This window comes from Pieris napi, chromosome 13, assembly GCF_905475465.1.
Source record: "Pieris napi chromosome 13, ilPieNapi1.2, whole genome shotgun sequence".
In the NCBI taxonomy this organism is placed as follows: domain Eukaryota; kingdom Metazoa; phylum Arthropoda; class Insecta; order Lepidoptera; family Pieridae; genus Pieris; species Pieris napi.
Window position 1 is genome coordinate 9,942,509 of NC_062246.1, and position 15,748 is coordinate 9,958,256.

General features: G+C 33.4%; 1 protein-coding gene across 3 annotated transcripts; it reads right to left on the reverse strand.

Annotated features, from left to right (window-relative positions):
- Nucleotides 1-6,725: 6,725 nt before the first annotated feature.
- LOC125055618 (fatty acyl-CoA reductase wat-like) lies at nt 6,726-15,748 on the reverse strand. Of its 3 annotated transcripts, XM_047658082.1 has the most exons (12): nt 15,632-15,735; nt 13,554-13,669; nt 11,901-12,036; nt 11,588-11,681; nt 11,338-11,460; nt 10,675-10,829; nt 10,144-10,260; nt 9,927-10,036; nt 8,869-8,933; nt 8,423-8,666; nt 7,897-8,077; nt 6,726-7,266 (listed from the first exon to the last, which is right to left on the reverse strand). In XM_047658082.1, exons 3-12 carry the CDS (start codon nt 12,014-12,016, stop codon nt 6,897-6,899), a joined length of 1,575 nt encoding a protein of 524 aa, XP_047514038.1. In that variant the 5' UTR covers nt 12,017-12,036; nt 13,554-13,669; nt 15,632-15,735; the 3' UTR covers nt 6,726-6,896. The 3 variants fall into 3 exon arrangements, with proteins under 3 accessions (XP_047514038.1, XP_047514035.1, XP_047514036.1); XM_047658079.1 differs by lacking the exon at nt 13,554-13,669 and having other exon boundaries at nt 15,632-15,748; XM_047658080.1 differs by lacking the exon at nt 15,632-15,735 and having other exon boundaries at nt 13,554-14,525.

A 15,748-nucleotide genomic window follows, 5' to 3' on the forward strand; every position in this document is an offset into this window, starting at 1 on the left:
TCATTTAATCGTTAGAGCCCTAAACATTGCATTTGCATTTTGCACCTTGTTCGAAAGAAATAAGTAGGAGTCAATATTATATGTATGTCGCAGCCAAAGAGCTGAATTAGCCGTTCAATGAACAGCCTAGCCATTTAACTAACAGCCTGAAACATATTCAGCCGAAGCGTTTGTTACAACATTTCATAAATTGGCTGGCTAATGCTTAGGTCATTCGTACGATAGAGTCATTATTTGGCATAAATAAAAAAGATAAACAGATGACATAAAAATATTTATTTTAAAATGAAATTGCTTAAGTCAAATTCACATTATTATTGTCACTACATTCTTCCATTGTACGCCATATTTGCTGACGCCATATTGACAGTTTGAAGAGTTTCGTTTCGAGTTTGAGAGTGGCAGAAAGTGGAATTAAATTTACAGTAACAGTCAACAGACTAGGCAAGTAATGAAATGTCATCTATCTGTCGCAGCCAACTAGCTTAATTAGCCGTTAGTTAAACGGCGCCGTTAACTTAAACGGCTAGGCTGTTAATTGAACGGCTAGGCTGTTAATTGAACGGCTAGGCTGTTAATTGAACGGCTAGGCTGTTAATTGAACGGCTAATTAAGCTAGTTGGCTGCGACATGTACACAATCGAAAACAATTCGGGCGTTAAATATTCATCATTCTACTGAATAAACGGAATAATCGTTGTTAATTTGTTATTTAAAGGTGAAGGTGAATACATTAGTCACTTTCATTTACGCAGCCGTACGTATCTTTGATCACATACACTGTCAGATTTATTTCATAGGATAAGGCCGGCACCGAACTTGACGTTCTAATTTGACATTCTGATAACAATGTACAGTTAATGTGTTCGGTGTTCTTATACTAGGGTTCTGACACATGTGGTTGTTGCCTTTCACTTTAGGAGTAGATAAGTAACTGTTGACTTGACCTCATAAATTTAATCCTGCATCATGCGACCTTTCGCTAATGACTAAAAGTGAAATTGTAACTTGGTTTCCGCTTCCTCTAAACTGCTATGCACGTACCGACAGCAAGTCGGTATATTTTAGAGAATTTGATGATTTTATGCAGTGCCTTCTGATAATCGTATTGTGTTCTTCGCTGCTCATGTATATATCATATGATCAATCTTGTAAACAGTTCTCGCACCTCGTAAGATCCGGGATTTTGTAAGTTATACAATAGTTCTTTAATATGTATTAGCGTGTCGTCCAACTTGGAGGCAGCGTTCCTTGCGTCTTTGTAGTTTGTTACATACTCAATTTTAAATTGTTACATTACAAGTTTATTCTAATTATTGTAAATTATACAGAGCAAGTGATGATATTAATTAAACAAATGTTTGACGTGAAATATAACCTGGAGTAGACACACTGTAAAATACAATAAAAAAGTTACTAAGAAATACAAAAAAAACTGTCGCCATTTCCATATGTTAACTGTTAAATTCCTTAAGGCAGTTGACGACGTGAGTCATCAACTGAATCAGTGAACCCAATTTTGAGGGGTACGAAATCAATTCTCTTGAGGAGAAGGGATTCAGATGTAATATGTTTAGTCAATTTTTGTGTGTGATTATGTCTGTGATTTATAAATCTTGGGCACTCCTCTAGCAAGTGTTTTAGTGTCTGTGTTGTGTGATTGTCGCTTGGGCATGTTGTTGTGGAATTGTGTGATATGAAAAGAGATGGCCGTGTCGAAGAAAAGAATTAATGTATGTAATCCAGGTTCGGAACTTGTTTGCTGCCTGCGCTGTCAGCTATATATCTGTTTTTACTTGTGGATTTAGTCTCGCTTTGGATTGATGCTTTGATATAGAGACGCAATAGGAGTTGGAGAGCGGTGCAGGTTCGCTGATAGAGATCCCGGAGAGTCAAATTATGGTGAGCCAGTAGGAATGGGCGAGTGCGTTGTTGTGTTTTTAAGGATATAAGAATCTGTTTGGTGGATTGAGAAGTTTAAGCTTTGGGAGTTTGGGTGTCTGGGCGGAGGGTGAAAAGACACCTTATGCCTACAGAGCTGTCGCTTCGTTTGCTGCCGTCCGTGTATGTCTGTATTGTGTCAAGCTCCTTACCCTGCACACAGGGTGAAGGAGCTCCTTCAACGGTATAGGTGATTCTACCGGGACGTCGGAGGGAATCCTATCGCTAGTTCTATAAATTCGAGTTCGTTCCAGCTCAGCGGTTTCTAGGACCCTAAGGTCAAGCGGGGCGTTTGAGATAACGCCGTGGCAACGAAAAGCTTTTGTGGTTTTTAAATTATTTCTTTGTGGCGATATGGCTCTAGATACCCGAGGCGTAAGTTATGATGGGTTCGATAATCCTTTGATGTATGAGCCTAATGTTGTGAGGGTGAGGGCACCAAGTTGGTCTAGTGTTTAGTGAGATTTTGTGAATGACTTGTTGCCTTTCCAAGGATGTACCTAATGTTGAGTGGTACGCCTCAAATATATATTATTATATTATATATATATATAAGATATATATAGAGATATATATGTAGTTATATCAATCCGTCAATTGTTGATCATGCGTGCTATATCGCGAGCACTTTGTTGATCCGAAAACCTATGTTGATCCGGGTGGTTTTTGTTGATCCAATATAATATTTTTCATACAAATGTGGTTCCGACCGGATCAACGATTTACTCCGTTGAAGTTTAGGAAACGCAACCGAAATGTTGATCCAATATACAAATCCACTCCGATAGTTGTTGATCCGATTCAAATGGGCCAATCAGAAGTCAGCAAGTCCTCCTACTGGACTTACCTAAGGTATATGGATGGTTTAATTCCTATAATTTATTGCAAGACCACCTAATCAGTAACTTTTCTTTATTTATTCAGTTTTTATGTTTATAGGTATGATATATATTTATGGTAAGGAAATTTGTTGACGACACGCGCTTGTCGCTTACCCGATGTTAAGCTTCGTGGCCAGCTGCATGCATGCCAGCAGCTCAATGTCATACAGAGTATGTGATATTGTATTGCACTCAGTAACCCTGAGATATAAGATCTAGAGTCTCGAAGCCCTGTTATTACTCCGCAAATAATGCCCTTCATCCCGGGACACCGTAGCGTTGTTTAGCTACCGCTTGGCCATTGATTAACTGACAAAGGTCTGGCCTTTCCTCAGACTGGCCTTCGCAAGAGTCCTACCAATACTCGATATAGTCTTATATAAGGACAATTTCTAATTGTTATTATAATGTTTAAGTGGCATGGTTACATATATAAATTAAAGTGATAATTTAGAAAGGCAAAAAATGATCTTATCGCATCATATCAAAGTTGAGTTTGGATGACATTTAGAAAAAAACATTTGTTATCAATCATATTTTTTTTATTATATAACATCTTTAATACGTTAGACATTACTAACATTTACAAAATAATTTTGAAAATAAAACAACATAAGTAACATTTCGTTTATAGGTACTTAATCGACAATTCTAACATTTATAACAAACATTATAATTAGCCAGATAATAAGAAAAAATATGTTCTCAATATTTTTATGAATAATATAACTTAAAAAACATCTTCAAAATATTTATAATCAGTCAGTCAAAGATTATAATTATTAACAGGTAGAAAAAAAATCACATACCAAATATTCTTACTACCCATTCAATAGTATATAGTCAGGTACTATCACTAAACCACTAACATTAAGGAGACATTACATGTGCCCTTGTTATGAGATCTATTATTATACATAATATATTAATTATGTATTATAATAATTACTATTAATATTATGAGGAACTTGTCGTATCACACAGAATCTTCATTAAAATATATTTACTTTTTTTTTATAAATATTGTTAACATACGTGTTAAGTTGCATCCAAGTCCTATTTTGAAGAATAGGTTCTTTATTTAAAACTTCCATACATTTGTTTTTGCCTGGATTTATCTTTTTATTTATGTATGATTGGAAATATTTTTTGACTAATTGTATCTCTTCATCCGACCACTTTCTATGACTGTTTTTTTTTCGTTTCTGAATTGGATTATCACTATCACTATCGCTTAAACTTGGGCATTTTATTTTTGTCTTTCTGTTATTTGGTTTAATATTGATATTCTTATTTTTAGAATCTGTATGATATATATTATTTTCTTTGGCTCATCTAGTTTTACTTCGTTTCTGAATCTGTTTATCATCATCAACATCGCTTTCACTTGTAGTACTTGACCATTTTCTTTTCGTGTTGCTTCTGTTTGGCTTAATTTTGGGGTCTTTATTTTTAGGATCTTGGTTGTAATGATTGTCTTGTTTTTTATCGTTTACTTCATTATAGTCTCCAATTTCTATGTCGTCCATGTTCTTATTGACTGTAGTTTCTGGTGTTTTGATAGATATTTTGGGGTTTGTAAGTTAGATGTTAGATTGGTCGCTTTCTATTGCCGAATTTTTTGAAGATGGCGTCTCTTCCTCAAAGTTTTTAGTTTCTTGGTATGATTGAGAAACGATTATCGTTTCTATTATGTTACTCTTCTTCTCCATTAATGTATTTTCATATTCTTAGAGTTGGGATCCTACAACAGCTTTTTGGAGTACCTGCATAGGCAATCTATAATTTTGTGCATGAACTGATATATTATGCCCTAGAAATCCTGCCAATTGCTCAGTATAATGATCATTTTGTTTAGAATGAATTTGGAACATTGTAGCAATATGATGTCTCATTCCGATTGATGTAATCATCTCGGGGCGTTTCAAATTACACTGTTTTTTTATCATATCTAAACACTTACCGCCCTCAAAAGGTTCTTGTGTACCAGGTCTTGGAAATAAATATTGGTTGGAGCTTGGCATTTTTAAATCTTCACGGCAAGCTATTATTAAATCTATGTTTTCTCGCATTATTTTGTTAGTTTAGTTAGTTTGACCATGCCTGTTTGTTCATTAAAGCCACACATTTCTTTTATGGCACTTACAAATGTTTCATATTTTTCAGGATCAATTGCGTCAGTGAGATTTTCAATAGTTGTGTCTTTTTTCCGCAATAAAATTAAAAGAGTAGCTAAATCTCTCATTTTGGAGCAAATCACTTTACGACTTCGTCGTTCTTTTTTCTTCTTCAAGAGACGAGCACCGTATGCTATGATTAATGGATCATTTTTAACTACTAATGAAATTTCATCAGAACGAAGATGCGACAGTATTTTTTCTTTTAGCTCAATCGAAGCGTTCGCCTTATTGGGAACGATTGTTAAGCTGTGATTAAACAATGCTTTTCTTTTAAGTGACGGAAGAACATGTTCAGAAGCTTTACAATCTCTTAAATGTCTGAAAAATGAAGATCTTTTAAATGTACCCAAGCATGTTTTGGTTGCTTCGTTTTGATGGTAATAAGGTTAAATGAGCGTCCCGATCTAAGCTCACTTTAGAATTGTGTAAAAAATTTCCCTTGTTTCTCAATATATCTGTAATTTTTTGTCGTTTTAGCTTTCGTATTTTAGGGTCTGTATCATTGATAGCTTTATACTGAAGAACTTCGATTTCATCTGCGTGGTTACGTAAAAGATGTCTAGAATAAATAGTTACAATTGCTTGACAGTAGAAACATGCATTTCTTCGGTCCCACTTACGTTTTCTCGCCGTATTATTAACGCTTTTTTCAACTTTACCTCCTCCAAAATCCGGAATTCCTTCTATGAGTACACTTACGCCCTCATTAGTCGATAAGTTCTGGCTACTTTCCCCACTATTGACTTGTGTGTTTCTTTCTTGTAACTGTTTTACTTTTCTATTGCAATTTTTTTTCAACTGAACGACTGGGTCGTCATTATATTCATCGTTAAAAGACTAAAAGGCCAAGGTCAAAAGCCCTCGGATCAACGTTAGTTAGTAAGATTTCGCATATGAAACGGATGCACATTTGACTCGTCGGTATAATATTTGCGACCGTTACGGATCTACAAAAACATTATGTTAATGTATTTTTTGATGGCAAGTATGTTGCAAAGCGACCGATGCAGATCCCCAAACAAGCCTTCCATTTCTAATTCGGATCAAAGTATATCAGTTATATTTGTAAAGAGCCAATTATACACTGCAAGAAGGTGGATCAACATTTCTTTTAATATCTTACTAGATCAACGTTTACATAGAACGGATATATATATATATATATATATATATATATATATATATATATATATTTTAGGCGGCATATATATATATATATAGATATATCTATATATATTACATTTGTGAAACCTTCTTCTTGAAAATCTTCTTTTTGAAAAAGCAAGTTATATCAAAAACTAGCTGACCCGGCGAACTTCGTTCCGCCTTACAGTCTAATAATATCTTGTCCTCAATTAAGATATAAATACATGCTATTATACATTAATACATTTTTTTTTTGCAATTACAGTAATGTTTTATTTCGCTTCATTTCGTGACATATTTGCAGATATTTGATGATTAGATGGACTTTGACTTTCTTATTTCGTCAACAGATGGCACCACATGCTGTTTGCAATTGTAATATTAATTTATTTATTTATTGTTATTCCATACTTGTCCGATATTTTATTACTTATTCTGCTATTCGGAATGGAGAAAAATCCACCAAAAAAGAGATAACTAACATTGGTCCAGCCGATCTTGAGTTATAAGTGGTGTAACTAACACGACTTTGTTTTAAAATATATTTAGATATATATACTAATAAATATATATAAAATCCAAAAAAGTATAATTCTTTATTGCTTTTAATATTTTTTTTACCTTTAAGTTCACTAACTGTAAAAATCTACAAAATTTATATTACGAACTGATAAATAATACACTTTATTACGAAGAAAAAAAACGTTTATCCCCTTTTCTACCAAAATTTATAAATTGTTTTTAAATTTCAGCTGAAAATTTTATAAATTAATTTCAACACACCTGCACCCAAAAGTTTAGCAAACCAAAACAAAGCTATAGCGTAAATTGTCATAACTATATAATTCGCTATTATTAGTAAATATTGTTTTGTTATTCCTCGAGGTATTGTTTCTTTAGGCTCTTTGATAAGAAACAAGCGAATTCCCATCATATAATTATACATATAGGAATTCCAGTCTAAAGCAGATATGTCAAAGTCAAATATATGTCGGTCCGACTCGTTCAGCTCCTTAAAAAGTTGTATAGTGTTGGAATTTCTCATCTTCCAGGTTTCGCACGCGAAAATTTTATTAAAATGTATCCACTTGTCAATTTTCGAATAAACTTTCTTTAGCCTGAAATAATTTAAATGATCAATTATATTAAATTGGACTATGTTTAAAAACGTTGGAAAGTAAGTAAATAGGTTAAGTATAATGCATAAAAGTATGCAAAAGTAAGAAACGTAAATTACGTTTTTGAAGTTATACTTCTTTTGGCACGTTAAGGTAAAATGATGAGTAAATTTTAACGATGCTCCCGCACACCGTCACAAAAAACCGACACCCTGATGTTAGCTATAGTCAACATTTTAGTTTTTCTATTGTAAGTGTGGTTTTTTCTACAAAAGTAGAATACAATTTTGGAAAAAGTTTTTATCTTTTTACGCCAAAGAAGTATAAATTCTACACGTTATTTTTTTGAGTCGGATATTTTCATAAAATATATATAAAAAATAAAATAAATAAATAATATGTATTTACATATATATATTTTAGTCAAAATTCGAATCGAGGGTCATTTGTTCAGATCGGTTCACAGACGGCGGAGTTGTGCTTGAACATACAAAAGAAAAAACACGCCGCATTGATAATCTCCTTCTGGTTATCTTAGAAGTTGATGTCGAGTCGAAATGTCGCGAATTCTAGATCCTGTCAGGTTTAAATTTATATAATCTTATATTATGCTATGCTAGTAGAACTTACATAGGTTTTTTCCCAATCATAACTGCTACTCCATCGCACACATAAGCCGGTATCCAGTGAAGAAGGATGTTCAAAGTTCTGAACAGGAGCGCGTTATTTATAAGAAATAACATATAGCACCAGACTGCTTTACTCGGTGCCATTGTAAATCCGTGTATATGTGCGTAATTCATAAAAGTACCTAAAAAAAGTAAATTTATAATATCTCTTTAGTATATTAAATAGATATATCTTAATTAGATTAAGAACTCTATTAGGTAGCGATGGTTTTGCAATGGTGCTTTGACGAAAGTATCATAGCCGACATAAGCAGACATTGATCACCCGACTGAGTTTGCAGTGAACCTGGAGTCTAACACTGTATTTATAAAAAATAAATCAGTCTAGCCCAACTTAACTAAAGTACTCACCTGTCTCTTTTTATCACATCGTAAGCGCAATATGACAGAAAAAGACAAAAGAGTACTTAGTTACATTCGGACTACATCCAAACAAAACCACAAAGGTAACAGGAAATATAACTTACGCCATGTTATAGGATTTTGATTTCCAGATACATAATTATACACACGGGGAATCTGGTCGGCTTTAGTCGGTCCCTCACTGTGGTCCTCAAGTTTTCTCTCAGAGGTTTTTTTATGGTGTCGAGCAGTCTTCCAAGCCACGGCAATACAAGCATTAACAACAAAATCAGCTGGTACTAAATCGGCGACGGCATCCGGGTTACATTTAATTATTCGAATAATGCCCACTGAAGCTCCAACACATATCTAAAACAGTACCATTAACACTTTATATGCATCCATATAGATCCCCCAACACTCTCACAAAAACCTCTCTTATTAAGTTAAACTTTATTATTAATATAAAATCCTATAAAGTAAACATAAAATAAGATGGCGATCATTTTATTTATTATCAAATACAGGACTATTTATTTTACAGTAATTTTAAAATGTAAAAGTAAATCACCCCAGTCGGTCCATAAATGTTATCAATCCAACCCAGAGGAATGGGGCCTTTTGCCGTTGATATCACTGGAAAGTATTACATATTAATAATACTTCATTACTCATTAGCTTTTTGGATGCCAGTTTGACATTTATCTTCTAGAAGATTGCGGAATTGGACTCCTTTCGATATACCCCAAGCATACTGAGGATGTGTGAAGTACAAAGACGAACACCTTCAAATTGTGGAGACACTACAAAAATATCTACTTACATACATCAAGAAATATTTTTTGGCCAAAAAAGAACAAACCTGAGTCTTTATAAAGTTAAACTTTACAAGGTCTCCCTAAACAGAAACTTTCTCCAGTATAGTTTCAATTTTGAAAAAGTTTGTTACGGTTCTCGTCTACTTCAGATCGAGACATGTTCGGATAGCCGGAATATAATGTGTCGATAGTGCTGTAATCTGCATTGCAATGGATGTTGTCAATGTTCAACAGGTCATTGATATGCAGAACGAATAGGGTGGGCGAGAGAATACAACCTTGCGGAACGCCTGCAATCTAGAATTGGAGATTGAGGATTCGCAAACCCGAGCTTTGTGAATTTCTCAGTCTTGTTTGTTTCATATTCCTTCCAAATGTTCCAAATAATGTCTCCAAATTTTAAAATCTATTAATTAGTCTCTACCAACATGCAGTGGTCGCGTTAATTGATGTTCTTCCTAACGCGCAACCGTAGGATATGGAGGAGAGTGAACCCCTTATGTTTATCTTAAGTTTACCAGCAAAATGTTTCAAGCAGAGATATTTTACCTCGCGAACTTAAATATATTCCAATTTTAAAGAAACGTTCCGAAACATCGTAACCAAATAACTTGAATGAATGATTAACTTTTAATTTTTATGATATCTACTGTCTGGTATCTACTCTATGCCTGCCCGTATTTAGTTTTTTCTCCAAGAAATTGAATCATACTGTCACTATTTATTGAACACCGTTAATCTGATTACATTATTATTTAACATATTGATATTTTTTAATACTTGGTAACTATAATATTAGTCAACGTCTTACCTATAGAAGGTCTTAATATAGCAACAGGTAGTCCTTGAGAATGTTTAAGAAGATGGTTTTCTGCGGCCGCCTTTGTGTAACAATATGTATTTGGAAACATGCCTATTAGTCTAAAAGCATAATATAAAGATAAATAAACATTAAACAACGAAAGAATAGAAAACATTATATACCTAATTAGTGTACAAAGCAAAATAAAAGTAAATATAAAACTTACCCAGGTGTAATGTCGTCTACAGTTTTTGAATCCAAGCATTCAACTACGTCAATAAGAAGGTCACTGGTGAGGGGAAAGTCGTAAAATTTTTCCTCTATCGGTTGTTGCGAGAGGTTACTGAAAATAAAACATTTGTTTTAGGTTACGCCACGGCATGAGGTAGACAATTTTGCGACTTTTACATTGACGGTGTTTTTTAACAGATAGGGTACGAAAATAACCTTACGTAAGGAACGACACACCACACATAGAGTACTTTGTTAATCAAAGAGAGGGATACTTATATTGCATGGAATCAAACTTTAGAAAACACAACAATTTAAACATAATATTTTCGTTTTATTTTTCAATGGAATCTCGTTGTTGGTCTGAAGGGCCTTTACAGCTCAGCTCGGGCTGTTTTGAGGTTCGGAAATATTTCAATTGACAGCTGGTTCACCAGAGTGGTGGTGCACGTCAAAAAGAAAGACGTGGTACCACCATCGAGGTGCAACCACGGGTTGCGAATTTCTTGTCACTGTCTTTCCTTACCAATAAGCGGTCGAAATGTAGACAAAAGCTTTAAGGTATTTGCAACAGCGAGCAAGCTTTAACATCTCTTTGGTGCCACGTGTGTTGATGCGCACGGCTTTACTCAGGGTCTCGTCAAAGCGGACGGTCGCTGCTCCGTGAAGAATAAAATTAACCTGAAAGCATGAAATTAAATATCAGTTATGGTTTTTATTTGTTTGCGTCAAAGATGATGGAACACATAAAATTACATTGTGTATCAATTATTTTGTATTATTATAAGGAAAAAGAAAATGCAAAACTGAGTAGGTATCCTATACAATTATAATTATAAGCGGCGCAGCGTTCTATCAGAAAGTTTTGCACTATAATGTAGTATAGTCGAGATGACATAAAAAAACTAGTATGACGTACAGACTCGGTAACGCAAGTTCGGCTCTGTACAGAGACGAGAGCAAACAACGTATACGGCGAGAGAACGTTGAGGTATTTGCTATCGCGGCTAATCAATGGACATAAACAGTACAACATAAACAGTAAATTGAAACTGTAGAGAAATACTGCTATGGTTAATACAAACCACAGCGGTTTTCTAATGTGTTATAACAAGTGAACATATTGGAACAACAAAGAAATAAATAAAACATATATTTATAAAGTATATGGATACTATAATTAATGTACCTTATCGCATACTGTCAGCCAATCCTGGTCTGTGAGACCAAGATTTTCGCTGTCTAACTCTCCCTCTAGAATCTCCACCTTCTTGATGAAATCTGGCTGATCTTTGTGAAGTGTTTCATACAGCTGAAAAAATTCAAATGAGAACGTAGGCTTTAAGACTAATTGATGACTTATCAACTTAATTAAATATCACATAATATTAAATTAACATTAGGCATTAAAAATGTTTTGCATAATATTCTGTACCTACCACATCATCGAACTGTTCTTTTAATCGTGTTTGTGGATCTTTATTTTTCTTCTGCCTCACTAATAGATATATCTTATTAAGCTCCGGGCAACATCTGCACAAAAGAGATGTGACCCAATAAATAAATAGAAAAATAAAAACGCAAAACTAAACTATATAGATGATACCTACCAATCGTGTTCGTAGACGTGAGATCGACCAATCACGTACATGAACATGTACGTACATAAACGTACATGATACAAAGATTTAAAATGGGTTATATTTCGAATTTCCCTATACAAAATAATAATAATCTAGAAGCACAACTGACCTTAGTAATTTTTCAATAAGCAGTTTTCCAAGGAAGCCAGTTCCTCCCGTCAGTAAAATGTTAGCTCCCGCGAATGACTTCCGGATCTGAGACTCTCCTGGATTCTCCTCCTTCATCTTTATATTAAACCGGATTCCTAGAAGGTGATAGGCCAAATATCAATTGCTTCTGCCTATACGTAAGGTAGACGAGAAGTAAAAGGTCAAACTACATGCTGTTTAATGACATAAAATTATTAGTTCCTTACGCAATGTGCCATCTAGGTATACTAAGAATTAGCTTGCCCCGGGAAACAAATAGTCGTAAAAGCAAAATCTATTTTTTTTTTTCAGGAAAAATACTTCATATGAAAGCTATCTTTTCCTATTTACGACTTAAGCATTAAAAAAAAGTATATATTTCAAAGGTAAAATAAGGTAAACTACTACTATCATTATTTACAAACAAATTTCCGTAGAATAAAGATATACAGTCCTACAATGGCCAATTTGGAATAAACTGTTTTTCTTGATTTAGTTATTAGTAATCTTACAGCTAACAAACTTATTATAAAACAAAACAATTAGATAATATTCAAAGCCAACACAGATTACTTAGATAAACAATATATATGAAACAGAAAACATAAGTACATTAGAAGGTTACTGGTCAGTGGAAAGTCGTAAAAGAAAACTGAAATTTTACATTAAACAACGAGAAATTATATTTAATATTTAAAAAAAAAAACAAAATTGTTTCTGCCAAACAAAATCAAAATTCTCCCGCCTTTCGCTGAGGTTAAGAGGAGGAGGCGAAGATATTAACATCCTCATAATTCGTGTCATAGTTAAATAAACCCGAGTAATGTGTTCTGATAGGCCTATTTTTTCATCTAACAATATTCCAAGGTCTTTTACTAATTTTACTTGTTTTATTAGGGTGTCGTCGATTTTGTAAATGTATTGTATTCTTTTGTTTTTACGCAAAAAGTTTATCTAAATACATTTCCTCTTGTTTATTGAAAATTTGGTTTGTTTGTTAGATATTTTTAGCCTATGAGATTTTGTAGAATTTTATTATAATGCGAATTTAAGACGCGAAGAAGTGAAAACAGTATTTTATATCGTATAAATAAGCATTAAATAATTATGGGCCAAGTATTGACCCTTGGAATACTCCTGATGTAATGTTAATAATAAAACGTGCTTTTATACCCGCCCATTACTATTGCTTGCCGTTAGTTATGCCTGACTTTATCTGTCTGTAAAGATCGCCACCTATTCCAAGGGAGAAAAACTGATGTATCAGGATAATATGATCAACACGATCAAAAGCTTTTTCTATATCCGTAAATAGCGTCAATTTGTTAACCCTTATCCATACTTCGCAGTATAAAATACAAAATAAGTTAGAAAAAGTTGAGCAATGTCATAGTAAAGCCGTGTAGTCGTTCCGATAGCTGTTTAGTGATTAATGGACTTATAATAATAAACTTTTTCAAATAGTTTGCTAAAATAATTAAGGATTGAGATAGGTCGATAATTATCCAATTTTTTTTTGGAGTTTTTATTATGAATTGGAACTGCATGTGCTTCTTTCCATTTTAAAGGGAATGTACAGAATGTGTTAAGGCTGTCCCTTATATAGATATGAGATAGTGGTGTTGCAAGTTACCTTAATTTTTTATAGCTTTGGAGACATCATGTTCCATTATGTGAATGTTGTTATTTATAACATCCAACTCGGGTAGGTCAGGTAGGTCTTAAGTATTGTCGGGAGAGTGGAAGATACTGTTGAAGAATTTATTAAAATCATCACAAATCTCTAGGTCCGATTAGTAGGACTCATCAAGAACTAGAATGCTACCGTACTCTGATTTACATTGCCTCTTAAATATGACCACATTGCTTTAGGATTTTTAGTCCTGTTCTTAAGATATCATGCACTTTCTGGACATAAGTTTTTGCCTACGCAACAATGAGAACGCGTCAAAGTCTCGCGGAATTTTATACATTCTCCAACGTCGGTGTACTTTTAGTTTATCTTTCGAAACGTGTACCAGATAGTTAGAATACCACACGGGGTACTTATATTATAAAATAAATCTCTTCACAATATCGTAGAATTTTGCTGTTACTTTATCGAGAGTATCTCCATTAAGACGATGCGTCCAGTTGACCTCGCTTAGTCCCTGATTAGCGCGATGGAATTTAGATGAACTGTTGAAGGATTTGGCGCAGAAGTAAGTCAGTTGCATCTATACTTAAACAGGGATGATGTATATCGAGCTTACCCAATGCTATTTCAGCACTGGTATTATCTAGAGAGACGTTGCAGATTGTGAATAAAATAATGCTATGTTAGGCCAGATTTTATTTAATTGATGTTAAACTAATAAGTCGAATTACATTTCATTACTTTGTTGAACTTATTAATGAACAGACAATAAATTTGCATAGACTGTATAATTTTTAATTTATTATTCGAATATTCATGTAAAGTATAAATAATGTAGTAGATACATTCCACGAAAAACTTTAAAATATTCTATTTTGGGTGATATTCAGAAACGAAACTCAGGGAAGCTTGAGAAACTATACTAGCGCTAAATCTGAAATACCTGCCCTGCGATTCTGTAACTCACTTTTTGAATTCACACAGCGGATAAGTGAGTTACAGAATCGCAGGGCTGTTTGCGCGTTCGTATCTGAATCTCACTCTTACATCTAAGCTTCTCTTCCACTTCAAACGCTCAACACCATACTAAAAAAAGGGCTTAGGCTTTCGTGGACACCGACGTAACACATTTTTAATATTAGTTGCTTGTCTTTAAGAAATTTTTATTTAATACGAGTTAATTATTCTTACTTTATTAATAAATAATAAGTCTCGTTTCTGAATCTCACCCTTATTATATTAAACCTAAGTCTTTTGTTTTTATGTCAAATCAATTACTTAAATTAACAGTTATGTATATTTTCGTTTGTATGTTGATCTGTCCGAAATTGATTGATTGATTTTTTGAAGTGAAACTTCTTTATCGGGGTTGGAAAAAAATTTAGTGTAACATTTTTTCGTTACGCGTCACATTTTTCGGTTACGCGCCATGATGAAGACAAACTTCTTTATCGGCGTTGGAATGAAAGTTCTTTATCGACGTATGGGAGAAATTTTGTAGCATATCGTCACGTTTTTCGGTTACGCGTCATGTTGCTTTTTGAAGTCAAACTTCTTTATCGGCGTTAGAATGAATTTTTAATCGACGTATGGGAGAAATCGTGTAGCAAATCGTCACGTTTTTCGGTTACGCGCCATCTTTTTCTTGTCCCTACCACGGTTGATCCGAAGAGATTCGAAGCCATTAACACCAAAAATATATAATAACGATAACAATGATAGTAATAATTCTATTACAATTTATGAAATTCTGTAATAATCTTAGTAGTAACAAGGTAAAATGAAATAATTGTATTTGTATTCATGTCTATGATAATAAAAGCCTTTTGTTAAACTTTATTTAACCAATTTCGTTAAGTTGCATATAGTAGATCATTTTTCGAAAAATAAGGTTATAAAGAAGTTTCACTTCTTACGTGTGTACACCTAGTACACGCACACATTTTTTGTACTTAATATTTTTATTTCTATTAAATTCTTATAATCATTTTTCTCATTTAATTTATTATTAAACATGATATAATAAACATTAAAAAATTTATTTTTATAATTAATTAAAATTACTATTTCCTTACCCTTAGTATATATTTATTAAAAACCACTTCGATTGCTTGTTTAACACGAACTAAACAGATTCAATTATAGTACTCCCAAATTAATAATGCGCATACAGATCTTCACCAGTAGTCGTA

What these genes read in the sequence shown, in the direction of transcription:
- LOC125055618 (XM_047658079.1), bottom strand. Translation starts at nt 12,016, where the DNA reads ATGAAGGAGGAGAATCCAGGAGAGTCTCAGATCCGGAAGTCATTCGCG. An exon ending in GTAGACGACATTACACCTGG is followed by an intron (nt 10,037 to 10,143) that starts GTAAGTTTTATA and finishes TTATGCTTTTAG; the next exon opens with ACTAATAGGCATGTTTCCAA. An exon ending in TCAAAATCCTATAACATGGC is followed by an intron (nt 8,078 to 8,422) that starts GTAAGTTATATT and finishes TACTTTTTTTAG; the next exon opens with GTACTTTTATGAATTACGCA.